Source organism: Mustela nigripes, chromosome 1, assembly GCF_022355385.1.
Source record: "Mustela nigripes isolate SB6536 chromosome 1, MUSNIG.SB6536, whole genome shotgun sequence".
NCBI lineage: Eukaryota > Metazoa > Chordata > Mammalia > Carnivora > Mustelidae > Mustela > Mustela nigripes.
The window spans coordinates 41,372,000-41,387,331 of NC_081557.1; the positions used below are offsets into that span (position 1 = coordinate 41,372,000).

The 15,332-nt window shown below is 40.3% G+C and overlaps 1 protein-coding gene across 5 annotated transcripts in view; it reads right to left on the reverse strand.

Moving 5' to 3' along the window:
* Nucleotides 1-15,332, reverse strand: part of ZNF143 (zinc finger protein 143) — a 58,775-nt gene that overhangs the window by 17,445 nt on the left and 25,998 nt on the right. For all 5 annotated transcript variants that reach the window (XM_059408503.1, XM_059408520.1, XM_059408512.1 and 2 more), the window contains 5 exons: nt 11,944-12,063; nt 10,385-10,460; nt 9,535-9,660; nt 5,970-6,149; nt 357-584 (listed from right to left, as the gene is read on the reverse strand). In XM_059408503.1, coding sequence (XP_059264486.1) covers nt 357-584; nt 5,970-6,149; nt 9,535-9,660; nt 10,385-10,460; nt 11,944-12,063 — 730 coding nt within the window. The remainder of the gene's footprint in view (nt 1-356; nt 585-5,969; nt 6,150-9,534; nt 9,661-10,384; nt 10,461-11,943; nt 12,064-15,332) is intronic.

Sequence of the window (15,332 nt, forward strand, 5' to 3'; positions counted from 1 at the left end):
GCTAAAACCCTCTGTCCTATATGCAAATGGAACCAGGTCTGACAAAAGAAAAACTGCCATTTGAGCTAAGCTGTGTGTCCTAAACCCACTCTATTGCGATCCTTCTGTTTAACAAGAGGAGAACCAAACAGGGAACAAAACAAAACAAAACAAAAACACCTCCCAGACTAGGTTAACTTCCCATAGATGTCCCAGAGCACCAAGCCCATTTCTTTGACAGCACTTACTACTGTTGTAAATTCTATGTCTGTGTGATTATTTGAATAAAACTCTGTGATCTGAGAAAATGCTATGAATCACAAATTATGATAGCTGTTAATTCCCCAACATAGAGTTTTACTGGAAAGTACACTCACCTGGGGGAGGCTCAAAGAAGGCTTCCTGCTCCTCCTCGATGGGCTCAGTGTCATTGTGGGCTGTCCGTTTGTGCATGGCCAGCGTGGAGATCTGCTTGTAGGTCTTCCCACAGTGGTTACAGTTGTATGGTTTGGAATGAGTGTGAACAACATGATGTTTGTATAAACTGGAATATTCTGTAAACCTTTTGTCACACCCAGGGACTGTACAAACATATGGCTTTTCACCTAAGTAAAGAACACACACACAGAAAATCAACTTTGCATAGGAAGGCATAATCAATCCATTTCTCCCACGGGGGGGGGGGGGGAGGCAACTAATAGCAAAAATAGATAGTTCTCAGATCTCTTTCTATACCGCCATAAGACAAAACATAAGAAAAGACTCCATTAACTATGGTTTTTGTCTTGGCTCAAAAGGTAGTCTGATTTCTGAGTCTTATCTCGTGCCTGAATACCATTTTTCCCTTAATTTCAAGGGATGAGAAAAGGACGGAGAAGTTGCCAAGTTTAATGCTAAGCTTTGATAAAACTCATTGATTGTTAACTACAACTAGACAAGCTAGATATGAATACTATACTAAAAAATAATAAATGCAGTTATTTTTAAAACAAATACATCTTTCCCTAAGGGTTTTATAAGGACAATAAAAAATGATTGCCTAAAAAGTCCACTAGACATGGTCTAGACACTTAGAAATCTAAAAGGACATACCCATATAATTTCTAAAATGTGCACATGCACGTGTGTATACACACGCATGTCTTATTTCATTCTCATTTGTACCATTCCTTGCGTAATCACATTTTCTTGCATGGTTCTAAACACAGTAGAACCACCCACAAACAGTAAAATCTCACCCTGATGTCATCTGTAACATAAGTCTGAGCATAAAGTAATTGGAAATTGCTTCCTTCCTCTGCCCAGTCTATGTTCCCAAAGCCGGGTAGGTTAATGTTCTTATCTTGGTAACCGTCTGTGGGACAGACCTGGTAAGGTCAAGGCCAGGAAGGGAAATGGCAGGCAATTCCAAACAGAAAAGCTGCTCCATTGATATTCAGGCTGGAGCAGAAACCGCCCCTAGGTGGCAGCAAACCACAGTCAAGACAGAAGTGGATTTGAATTGGGCTTTGGCGCTCTCTACTGGCTATCTGCGCAGCCTTAACTGGATCCTCTAACCAAACCTGAAAGAATGGGTTGCATTTTACATAGCTGAATATTTGCACTCCACTTATAGCATAATGTGGGCATTTACTGTATTATCTACCTGATATCATTAGCTAATCTTTTCTTCCACTCCAGACATCCTCTGGGTCAGACCAAAAATTATAGCTATGTACTATATCTCGATACTTCACTGCTTCTCAATCACATAAAAGACCAGGTGGGTGGTAATTTCTTTATGTATTTTTACACACACACACACACACACACACACACACACACACACACCTGGAGCTTTCTAAATATATACCAATACCTGGGTTTCATTCCATAAAATTATGTCAGACTTGTGCAGACAGAATATGGGGAATAATCTATTTTTAGAAAAGTGAATCCAATGTACGGTCACATTCAAGAGCACGACTTTATTTAAATGTTCCAAAGCTCTAAACTTAATGTAGGCATCCCTCTTACTGGAATCTAATTTGCCCATTAAACATGTGGAACAGTAAACTCTTAGGTAATGCATCTATATTCCACTTGCTTTAAATGAGAAAAATAATGTTTTCCCAGACCATCTAAAAATTCCAGCCAATGGGCAGTTGGGTGGCTCAGTTGGTTAAGCATCTGCCTTCGGCTCAGGTCATGATCCCAGGGTCCCTGCTCATCAGGGAGTCTGCTTCTCCCTCTCCCTAGGCCCATCTCCCCTGTTTTGTGGATTCTCTCTTTGAGAAATAAATAAAATCTTTTAAAAATTAAAAAAAAAACAACAACAACAAAACAGCCAATTTCCCCAAATATCATACAAAGGCTCTTAAGCACCTGTGTTATAATCCACCAAGAACATCTACCTAATATGAAGCACTTCAAACACCAGTTATCTAATTATTTAACATTCAGGGAACTCAGTAGCAGGTATATGATGATTTGTAATACACAATGATCCAGTACAGAATCAGACAGGAATTCTGTTTTCCTTTTACAACACAAACATACTATAATCTAAAAATCAAGTATCTTAAAGATATAAAAGAAAAACACATTATAGTAGGAAAATATAATTTTTCCTTCTAATCTATGGTTTTCTTTTCCATTTTTTTAGAGAACAGTGTAATAATGGAGGGAACACGATGGCAATAACGCATACTACACAATGTAAGCACAAGACATGACCGTACAGAAATATGACTTCAGTATGTCCTATGTTTTCACAATAGACTCACTTAAAATATTTTTCTTTCACAGAAAAATGCATCACAAGTAGATTCATTACAGTGGGCTTTCAGTTTGGATAATAAATTTTGGGTAAAAATTTTGAAAATCCTTATAGCAAACATACAGATGGTTAGAGTTCAAGTGGGGAGAGAGACCCAGAGACTGTAGATTCCAAAGTGACGATGTTATCTTCCCTTTCTAACCTGCTCTCCCCCATTTTATGATTCACACAACCCAGATTGATAGGTTCTTCTTTACACCTCGTGACTAACCAAGTCCTGTGCAGATACCTCTTCAATGTCTTTTCATCTGTATCCTTCCCCATCTCATACTCACTTTGAATATTCTAACAGCCCTCAGTTTACTTGCCATTGGTCTCATTTTCCTTTAACATCTCTCTGTAGGGGTGTCTGGGTGGCTCAGTGGGTTAAGCCTCTGCATTTGACTCAAGTCATGATCCTGGAGTCCAGGAATCGAGCCCCACATCAGGCTCTCTGCTCAGCAGGGAGCCTGCTCCCCTCTCTCTCTGTCTCTCTGCCTACCTGTGATCTCTGTCAAATAAATAGATAAAATTAAAAAAAAAAAATCTCTCAATAATATGGACTGAGTGATTTTTTTCTTAAGAAAAAGCAAATGTTTGGGTGTCTGGTGGCTCAATCTGTTAAGCATCTGCCTTCGGCTCAGGTCATGATCCCATGGTCCTGGGACTGAGTCCTGCATCAGGCTTCCTGCTCAGGAGGGAACCTGCTTTTCCTTCTCCTCCCTGTGTGCTCTCTCTCTCTCAAATATAAATAAAAATCTTAAAAAAAAAAAAAAGGCAAACTTTCTTTAAATCCTCTTAAGGTTTCCTCTCTGCCCATGATGATATTCAAATTTGTTAATGTATTCTCTTCAAAGGGAAGGGATTGTTGTGGATCCCTGAAAAGATTTCCAGAGATACTCAGGGATCCGGGGAATACAGCCAGAGAAACACTGCAACTTCTGTAAAAATGTCTTTTAATTTTAAATTAATGCAAAGTTACTCTTTTTTTTTTCCCCATTTATTTTTTTTACTTATTTATTTGTCAGAGAGAGTAAGCACAGGCAGACAGAGTGGCAGGCAGAGGCAGAGGGAGAAGCAGGCTCCCTGCTGAGCAAGGAGCCCGATGTGGGACTAGATCTCAGGATGCTGGATCATGACCTGAACTGAAGGCAGCTGCTCAACCAACTGAGCCACTCAGGCATCCCCAAAGTTACTCTTAATACCAGTAATCAAGACAATGTATTAAACAACTTCTTGAAAAACTAATGTACATTCTGCCTTAGCCTCCCTTTTGCCTTTCCCTTTGCAACCACTAAAAATACATTTGCAAAGTGCGGCATCAAAATTAAAAACCTTTGTACTGCAAATGGTACCATCAAGAAAGTGAAGAGAAAACCCACAAAATGGGAGAAAATATCTGTAAATCATGTATCTGATAAGGGACTTGTATCCAGAATATAATAAAGTATTTTTACAACTCAACAATTAAAAGAACCAAATTTGAAAAATGGGCAAAGGATCTGAGTAGACAGTTCCCCAAAGACCTGCATATGGTTAATAAGCACAGAAAAAGATGCTCAACATCTTTCGGATACAGGAAAATGCAAATCAAAAGCACAATGAGATAGATGCCATTTCACACCTGCTAGGATGGCTACAAGCAAAAAGATAATAATTCATAGCTGCGTTGTGGAGCACTGGAAACCCCACATGTCACTAGAGAAAAAGCAGTTTGGAAGTTCCTCAAAATGTTAAATACAGAGTTGCCATGTAAACCAGCAATTCCAGTCCTAAGTATACATCCAAGAGAAATGAAAATAGAATTCCATGCAAAAACTTGTACATGAATGCCCAGAGCAGCATTATTCATAACAGCCAAAGTGAAAGCCACTGGTCAATGGAGAAATAAAATGTGACACATTCATATAATGGAATAATATTCAGTAATTAACAGGAAAGAACTACAGATACATGCTGTGACATGGCTGAGCCTCAAAACCCCATGCTAAGTGAAAGAAGTCAAATGCAAAACCCCCTAGGTTATAGGATTCCATGTGGCTAAAATGTCCAGAATGGGCAAATCCATAAGGACAGAACGAAGACTGCTTACAGCTAGTGGGTGGCGGTGGGAGGAGACCGCTAAGTATGGAGTTTCTTTTAGGTGGAATAAAAATGCTCTAAAATTGGGTTGTGCTGATGGTACAACCCTGTGACTATGCTAAATAACAGTGAATTATATACTTTAGTTAATGAATTTATTCATTTTTACTGAAGTAGAGTTGGCACACAATGAATCAGATTTTTAAGTGATTATACATTATGTGAATTATATAAAGCGGTTTTTTAAAAGAAGAATATAGCCACAGACTGCCCCTCCCCCTCTGCCCCATAAACACCACAAAGGCCAGTTTAAAAAACACCCTCACCATGACAGCACATACACAAGGCCCCTGCCTGCCCCTCCAACCTCACTTCACGCTTGTCTCCTATGTGTGCCCTAGGCCTGCCATATTCTCCAAATAAATCATGTTTTTTGTACTTTGTGTCTTTAACTGTGACATTTCCCCTGTCAGGAATCATGGTCCCCCTTCCTTCTACCTAGCAAATTTTAGGATTCCGTCTAAAAGTCAATTTCCGGGGCGCCTGGGTGGCTCACTGGGTTAAAGCCTCTGCCTTCAGCTCAGGTCATGATCCCAGGGTCCTGGGATCGAGTCCTTGGGCTCGCTTCCCTTCCTCTCTCTCTGCCTGCCTCTCTGCCTCCTTGTGATCTCTGTCTGTAAAATAAATAAATAAAATCTTTTAAAAAATAAATAAATAAATAAAATAATAAAAGTCAATTTCCCCTGGAAAGCCTTCCCTGAACGCTTCTCCCTTCCCACAGAGATGGCTGCTCCCCTCTCTACTCCCAAAACATCTTGTTCAAGGAATGGGAGACACTCTGCACTCCGTAGCAATTAGAGGTCTATCATCTCTCCCCAGTTTAATTGCCCTTGACCATGTCGTATCTGTCTCTGTATCTCTGATGCTCGGCAGGGGAACACACAACAGATGTTCAGTGTCTGTTAAATAAATCAGTGTATAAAAGCTAATGGGAAGGTTTTTTTGAAGTTGCTTAATCCCCCTCCACCACGCCAAGTGTTAGGAGGGAAGGAATGACTGGAAAATGGTTTATGGAAGAAAGACAGAGACAAAAAAAATTGGAGACAGTTACCTGTGTGTATTCTCACGTGATTTTTATAATTGGTTGCACTGGCAAATGCCCTCCCACATCCTGGTTCTGTGCAGTAATACGGTCTTTCTCCTGTATGTGTCCTAATGTGCACTTTTCTGATATTTGATGTTGTAAAAGACCGACCGCAGCCTTCAAAAGGACATTTAAAAGGCCTTTCACCTGAAAACACAAAAAAGAATAAATTACATGGTGCAAAAATACATAGAAAATTGAAATGTCTTTTTTTTTTTTTTTTAAGCTTTTATTTATTTGAGAGAGAGAGAATGAGAGAGAGAGCATAAGCAGGGGTAGGGGTAGAGGGAGAGGGAGAAACAGACTCCCCACTGAGCAGAGAGCTTGATGTGGGTCTCGGTCCCAGGACTCTGGGATCACAACCTGAACTGAAGGCAGATACTTAACCAACTGAGCCACCCAGGCACTCCAAAAATTAAAATGTCTTATCCTTCAATTCTGCCTAGGATTATACTCAAGACTCTAGTCTTCCGGTACAGGGCTTCCCTTTCAGGGTTTTTTCCCTGTAAATAGTATCTTCAACTCCAAATTTAAATTTTTTTTTTTTTTTTAAGATTTTACTTATTTGACAGAGAGAAAGATCACAAGTAGGCAGAGAGGCAGGCAGAGAGGGAGGAGGAAGCAGGCTCCTTGCTGAGCAGAGAGCCCGATGTGGGGCTCGATCCCAGGTCCCTGAGATCATGACCTGAGCTGAAGGCAGAGACTTAACCCACTGAGCCACCCAGGTGCCCCCAAATTTAAATTTCTATAGGAAATCTGAATATTGTTCAAAACTTGTCACTGATTGCATGACTTCCCAAGATGGAGTCATCCAGATGGGCATATTAAGAAAATGAGCTAAGAAAAGTAGAGAGAAAAAATCAGAAAGAAATACAAAAGAAAAATAGAGTCAAGAATAAGAATTATAGGGAAACCTGGGGGGCTCAGTTGGTTAAGCGTCTGCCTTTGGCTCAGGTCATGATCCGAAGGTCCTGGGATCAAGCCCCACATTGGGCTCCTTGCTCAGCGGGGATCCTGCTTCTCCCTCTCCCTCTGCATGCTGCTCTCCCTGCTTGCATGAGCGCTCTTGCTCTTTCTCTCTCTTGCTCTTTCTCTGACAAATAAATAAATAAAATTATTTAAAAAAAATTTTTTTAAAGAGTAAGAATAATATTTGAACAATAAAAAATAAAAATAAATTAAAAAATCAATTAACTAGAAAAAAATATCTGAACTCTAGAATCCCCCAAAAGCTTATATCCTAATTCAATTTATAATATTTTGAAAAAATTTTTGTTTTTCTAAAAATCTAGTAGTGTCTACCATATAATACATATCAATATATTTGCTGAATATATTATTATGCTCATAATCTAAGCTTATGAAAAAGTCTATTCTGCCAATTACATTCCTTTTCTTCATACTTGTTTTATACAACCTCAGAACTTAAAGGGCCTTTAAACTGTTAGGCAGGAAGCAGTCTTTGGTTTTGATTCCCATGTGCCCTATTTAGAATAAGCTCAAATTCAGCAAACAACTTTTGTGGTTAAAAAAAATAATCTGTGTGTGTATAGATAAACAAATATTTACCTATATATAAAAGTTGGTTATTTTATTTTGGCCAAGTGAAATTATGATTTACTTGCTGGTAAAAATCATTCCAAAATATTTGTACCTCAAGTATGAAATCATTTAAAAAGGAGCAGGAACCTCTGATCCTTTCTTTAGAGAAAGTTTTTTTTCCCCCCTCAATATGTTAACCTAAGGAAAAGAGTCTGTCTTGGGTAAGTTCCTTCTCTCTGGCTCTAGATGACCTTAACATTTTCCCAGCTCTGACATGCTGTGATAAGGAATCTAGCATTCCAGCAATTCCCATGGTGTTATATACACTACTCCTCTGACCTGTAGCACCTTGCTTTGTTTTTGCTGAAATCATTTGTGTTTGTAATAGACATCCCTGAAGCCCGCTTACTCAGTCCAACATCTTACCAATGAAAATACTCACAATTTAAAAACTGATGCATGACTATATGGTTTGCTAAGTGAGTACTATCAAAGGAATCACAATCCCAATGTTTTGACCAAATATTAATGGAACTAGACTGTGTTTTTATGTAACTTTTAAATAACAGGTTGGCATTATACAGCAAATCCAAATAGAATTTGCAGGAATTTGGAAACACTTGCATCTGATAACAATGAATAAAAAAATAACTACATGAATAAAACAGAAGCAGAGATCTATAGCTTTGTTCCTGAACACTGTAAAGCAAAGCGTATCTGGGATCATGTATGAATTATAAGCTAAATTTTAATGACTAGCAAGTCCTCAATGGAAATTTGCTGAACTATTTTAGAATACTTAGAAGTATCTGGGGGCAAAGTTATCAGACTGTGTGGTAAAATTTTAAACTAAATTATTAAGCTATAAATCAGCTTAATCAATAGTTTGTAACAGCATCTCTTATCAACAGTTTCTGAGATTCCTCCAGCTCTCATCCAAAGCAAATAATTACCTTTATAATTGGTATTCCAATTCCACAAATAATTAAGAACAAGAAAGAGAGGGGAGGGGAGATAAAAACAAAGTACCCTTTAGGAAAAGGAGAGGAGGAAATTAAAGGAGGTGAGAGATGATCACAAGGAAGTAATAAGCCTTTCTTTCTGTAGGGCAGTTAGGAGTTCATTTTCTTTAGCAGCAACTTAACACAGGAGAAGCAATGCTGAATTGAGAAGGAACTGGGTGCCTTAGGTTCTAGTCTGAGCTGGGCTACTAAGTAGATGAGCAATCCTTGGTAAATAAGCCTATTGTTCAGATAATACCTACAAACTGTATCTATGACTATAGTCTATTGACTATAATACCTACAAAGTGTATCTATGTTGTTCATCCTTTTTGGGACATGGACCCCTTTGAGAATCTAACAAAATTATGGGCCTTCATCCTGGAAAGATACAAACAGCAAGGAGTGTAAGAGAAACCCTTGAAGCTAACTCTGAAATTTCCAGAGACTCCTTCCCCAAGTCCCCTCCCTGCAGATTAAGAATTCCTGGCCTCGGGGCGTCTGGGTGGCTCAGTCGGTTGAGTGCCTGCCTTGGGCTGGGGTCATGATCCCAGAGTCCTGGAATGGGCCCCCGGCATCCAGCTCCCTGTTCGGCAGGAGGTCTGCTTGTCCCTCTCCCACTCCTCCCGCTTATGTTCCCTCTCTTGCTGTCTCTTTATCAAATAAATAAATAATATCTTTAAAAAAATTTTTTCTTAAGAATCCTTGGCCTAAGGGTGCCTGGGTGGCTCAGTCAGTTAAGCTTCTGACTTCAGTTTGGGTCCTGATCTTGGAGTCCTGGGATTAAGCCCCACATCGGGCTCTGCACTCAGAGGGGAGTCTGCTTAGTTTGCTTGTCCCTCATTCTCTCCCTCTGCCCCTCCCCGCAGCTCATGGGCACACATGTTCTCTCTCTCTCTCACATACATGAATAAAATTAAAAAAAATTTCTGGCCTTAAATCAATCAGTCAAATCCCGGCCTACATATGGTATTTCTTCATACCAGTACCTGTATGAGTTCTGATATGTTTCTGTAGATCTCCTGAAGTTTTGAAAGACTTAGTACAATTATCTTCTGAACACCGATATGGCTTTTCTCCTGTATGAGTTCTGACATGACTTTTTAATCCATAACCTTTAAGAAAAATATAAAAGAAATTTCATTATTTGAGATCCCTCTAAGCATGCCAACTGAGATTAAACAATTGAAAAATATGATATAATACTGGCAAACACAACAGAGCAGCTATCAACAATCGACAAGAATATGACAGCTAAGGGTCATCATGCTGGAAATTCCATAGTTTCAACTCTGTCTAGAAGAGGTTGTATGTGTTTCTTTTTTTAAAGTGCCCAAATCTTATTAGATGTTCACAACTCCTACCCCAAAAGCTTGAGGTGGTATTGAGATTAAATGAGGAATAGGGTGGAAGTCAGGAGGCCTGGTCCCAGTGCTGGCCCTGCTGGATGTCTCCCCAGGCAGGCCCCAACCCCTGCTAAGTCCCTGTTGCCCATGGTTCCCTCAGGTCTGTCCTAATGTTAAATTCTGTGTCTGCTTCTAATGCTTGGCCTTTATTTTTCTGCTAAAAGAAAGCAGAGTATGGAGTGAAACACCACCGTAGGCAGAGGTAGGCCTGAGGAGAAAAATGGAAGCAGAAAGAGAAAGAGAGAGAGAGAGAGAATAGAGCAAGCAGGACAGGAGAAAGTTAAAGGAGAGACGGAAACCCTGGTTATTGAGCATCTACTAATTCAGACAAAGGCAAGCGGTCAATTCCTGCTCCTGGCCAGTCCCTGCCCCGGGCCAGTCCCTGCTTGCCCCCTAAGTGGAACTATGAAATGAAGAAAATTAATGTTTTTACCTGTTGCAAATGCCTTCCCACAGCCTAGATGCTCACACTGATAAGGCCGGTCTCCCGTGTGTGATCGCTCATGGACCTGTCATTAAAATGCAGGCATGAGTCTATTTTCTTCAGGCATCCCTCAGGTAGATGGTCTCAAGAGAGACCTATTTATTCCCCCCCCCTGTTGAATTACAGTTGACCTTTGAACCACATAGGGGTTAGGAGTGCTGACTCCTGCCTCTATGCAGTCGAAAATCTGTGTATAACTTCCTGACCCCCCAAAAATGTAAACTACTAATAGCCTACTGATGAACAGAACCGTTACCAAGAACATAAAGCATAATGAAAGTTTATCATGTTATCACATTATTTCCCATACTATATTCTTCCCAAACAGGAAGCCACAGAAAAGAAAATGTTATTAAAATACATTTACAGTACTATACCGTATTTGAAAAAATTCACATGTAAGAGGGCTGCACAGTTCAAACCTGTGTTGTTCGAGGCTGAACTTCACTCCGTTATTTGTATGTGCTTTTTTTTTTAAAAACAAAAGACAGCTTTTCTCAAAAATTATAGCCCACCAATTCTCGATACAAACCTAAATCCTGTATGTTAAGAAGTACTTATTTTAATTACAGAACAGAAGTACTGGAGGTGGTCAGAGGTGTCCGTATGGAACACAGACATGGTGAGTGCTAGGAGCAGACCACAGGGAAGCTACACAACGTAAGGTTAAGAGCGTGGAGGCTGCTGCGAGAGGGGCCCTGCCCCGAGGCAAGGCTTCACCGTGGACTAGTGGGATGGCCATGGCAGGTGCCTTCTCTAAGCCTCAACTCCTCTCTGTAAAGCCAAGACATAACCGTATCTACTGGAGAGGGCTGCCGTGGCAAATGAACAATCACGACAGTGGCCAACATTTACTGAATCTCTACCACGCCATTTTTTTCGCTATTTTACATATATAAAATCTACCTATTTATTTCTCATAACCGCTCTGTGAGGGAGATGCTTTTACCATAAGGAAATGAGGCCCCAAGACACCAAGTAACAACATGTCAAGGTTACACACCAATGAGTAATGGGGACTGCTATTCTAAACAGGCTAAGTGACTGCCTCCCGACACATTGTAAGTTATTCAGTGAGTGTTAGCTACTGAGTCGTGGTATGTTGTGTGTAGCCCATGTGCCCCATATATTTGAAAGACAGGGCACATGAACAGCAACTTCTGCTAGATTTCAGCAAATCACTGATAACAGAATTACACCACCAGCTCTCCTAAACTTACATAAATTTCACATCTGACAAAAATATATTCAAATACACAGAGTATCTACCATGTGCCAGGTAGAACGACAGACATTAGGGAGACAGAAAGGAACAGCTCAAGCTCTTGGAGAGTTGACAGTTTCTAAAATCTGCATAGGGTTTTGCATGGCCTGTTCGAGTGTGAGCGTGTGTCTTTATCCTGGTAAGTGAGGGGAAATAACGGCTTTTAATGCTATCAACATATGGTGTTGGCATTTAATGTCCTCATTATTGTCCTACCCAGATAGAGCATTTCCTTTAAACATACCTTAAGGTGATGAGCTGTTGTATACAATTTCCCACATCCATCATATTCACAGCGAAATGCCTTCTCTCCACTCTGCTGGGATTTAGCAGTTACTCTTGTCGCATGTCCTTGTAAGACAATCTAGATGAAACAAAAAGTACGGTTTATTCATACAGAAATAAGGTAGATGAAATTACTATGTGCAGAATAAAAAAGATAAAAAACTGTAATGTGGGTTTCCAGATTCAGATTATTATTTTATAAAGATTCTGTCATGTTGAACCAGTTAGATTATTTCTGTTCCAGAGCTAAAGTCAGCAGCTAGGGAAGAAGTCAAAAGATGAGCTCCACGAGGGGGCAGAGCTAGAGCTCACAGATCTATTCCCGTTCTAGAGAATTCTACCCAGGAAGCATCACCATTGTATGCAAGTATTCCATGACAGGCTCAAGGAATATATATATATATATAGGACATCTGTTCTAAAAACAACGTAAAGAGCATTTTCAACTTCAAGAGCCTTTCAAAGCACTGAAAAACGAGGGGTTTATGTTGCTGTTACCGTCACCTGCAGGAGACAGTACAGTGCATCTGATCCTAGTCTATACTTATATTCAGGAGATTTTTCTGGGACTCAACACCACAAGACTTCAAACAATTTTCCTGATTTCAGAAGTTTTTAAAGATGACCACCTATTTTAGAAATTAAGATACCATAAAAATGGAAGAACAACTTTCTACTCTTTGGTCCCTGGGGTGACAGAGCTGTAGGTTAGGGTGCCTTGTTTCACAGTGAAATTTAAAGGCTGAAAATGAGAAGTGAGGCAAGCAGTCCAGACAGAAGTAGAGTATGACCGAAAATATGGAAGTGTGCCTGGAAGAACTAGAAACTTAGTATGAGAGGATTAGGTCTATATAGCAGTTGAGTAACATGAAAAAGAAGGGGAAGCTGAAGATCACATTTGGGAAGAGCTTTAGAAGCCATTCTTCTTCTTCTTCTTTTTTTTTTAAGATTTTATTTATTCATTTTGTCAGAGAGGGAGAGCACAAGCAGGGAGAGCGGCAGGCAGAGGGAGAAGCAGGCTCCCTGCTGATCAAGAAGCCCAATGTGTGACTTGATCACAGGACTGTGGGATCATGGCTTGAGCCAAAGGCAGACACCCAACAGACTGAGCCACCCAGGTGTCCCCAGAAGCCATTCTGAAGAGTAAACTTAGATAATGAATGCAAAGGCAGGTATTAACATTTTTTTTTAAGTTTATTTATTTATTTAACCAAGTCCTACACCCAATGTGGGGCTTCAACTCACAACTCCAAGATCAAGAGTCACATGCTCTTCTGGGGCCCCAACATTTTTAAAGTAAGGGACTGACTGAGATCAATTCTGTGTTTTATAAAGAGAACTCTGGTAATGGCATGCAACAGTGAAAGACAAAAGATGCAAGGAAACTAAAGTCTGGGTAATCATGAATATGCAGGGAAGAAGTGGTGAAGTCCAGCCTAGGACAATGACCAAGGAATAGAAAGCAATAGATGATTCTGCAGATATTTTAAGGATGAAAGTGGACAGAGTCCAAATTTCAAAAGCTAAATGAAGAGGCAGGGCTGTATTGGTTATTTCAGTATAGGACAGACATAGTCTTTGTCGAAAGAAAAGCCTGATGTATTATTGAAAGGGAAATGTCTCAAGGGCAATAGAGAAGCTAATACCAGTGAAATGCTAATCAGCTTCTAGAACCATCTACAGAAAATGACTTCATTACTACCTTGCTTAATGTATGTTCTGGGAATTGAGAGAACCTCAGCTCTGCCATAAATTCACTGTGTGACCTTCTGCAAGTCAGTAGGGCTTGCTTGTCTGTATAAAGAACACACTGTCCTAAATCAGTGATTTTTTTTCTTTTTTAAACTTTCTTTAAGGAGTTAAATTCCTTTGCTAGATGAGATCTTACATAGCATTCTACTGCGTAAAACAGATAAAAGCATTCCTGCCTCTGCTGGCCCAGGCAGGTATGGGTGGCTCAAAGCTCTGCTAGTCCTGGAGGGACAGCAAAGAAACCCTAGGACCAGCCCCCACCGAAAAATGGTGGTTTTCAAACTCTGATAGGTAGGAGAAGATAATGCTAATTCCTTTCTAGCTTTAACATTCCTGGGTTCTGAGGATGTGCAAATCCCACTGGTAAATAAAGGGCGGAGCCCAAGACTGAATTCCAAAGTGACTTCAATACTAAAGAGGTTCACTGCCCTTCCCTGAGGGGGTGCACTTCTGTGCTGCCTGGTGGGGGGTGCTTTGCCTGTGTGCTGCCTTGCTGGTCCTCCGTGACTATCCAATGAATTAACTATTTCCTATGATTTACAAATAAGAAAAACGAGGCTCAGGGTAGTTAAGTAATGTCACTTGCCCAAGGTCAAAGGCTGGGAAGTAGGACTTGAAGCAGATGAGCTCCAGAGTTCACGCTAGTGAGCCACCGGGCTTCAGGCTGCAGCATTGGCAGAGCTTCTGTGGCTGCAGTGACTGAGCTGACAGGGCTGTGGAAAACTGGTGCTTTTACTGCCTAGCTCAGTGCTTGAAATTCCATTTACTGTAAAGGTCTGATACACACGGAAAATAGGACTTTTGTTATCTGACTTATGTAAATCTGTATATATTAGGATGTCAATAATTTATACGCTTGGGAAAGGATAAAATTCAAGCAACCTGAATAATTTTCAAAAGTATGTTCTCTTTCAAGAGAGGAATTAATCGAAGAAGAAGTGTGGCAACAGAGGGACCTTTAGGGAACAGGGGACACATAAGAACTGCCAGGAAGATTTAAGAAAACAAAGGTGTGCCTGGCTGACTCAGTCCGGTAGAGCATGTGAGTCTTGATCTCAGGGTCATGAGTTTGAGTCCCACACTGGGTGTAGAGCCTACTTAAAGAAACAAACAAAAATCCTTCATAGCCATTCTAACTATGGTTATTATTGGGTAGCGGTCCTTCACTTTTTATTTTTCTCTCTCTGTACCACTTGGATTTTTTTTTTTTTTGACTTAGAGAGATACAGTGAGAGAGGGAACATAAGCAGGGGAAGTGGGAGAGGGAGAAGCAGGCTCCCCGCCGAGCAGGGAGCCCGACAAGGGGCTCAATCCCTGGACCTTGGGATCATGACCTGAGCGGAAGGCAGACGCCCAACTGACTAAGCCACCTAGGTGCTCCCCATTTGGATTTTTTTTAAGGGTACAATGAGATAAGGTTTTTTTTTAATCTAATTTTTTTTACTTGAGTATAGTTGACACACAATGATGTATTAGCTATGGGTATAGAGCATAGTGGTTCAATGTCTCTATGTGACATGCCACCCTTACAACAATATAGCTACTGCCTGTCATTATGCAACACTGACTAGTTTCCCTGTGCTGCGCTTTTTATTC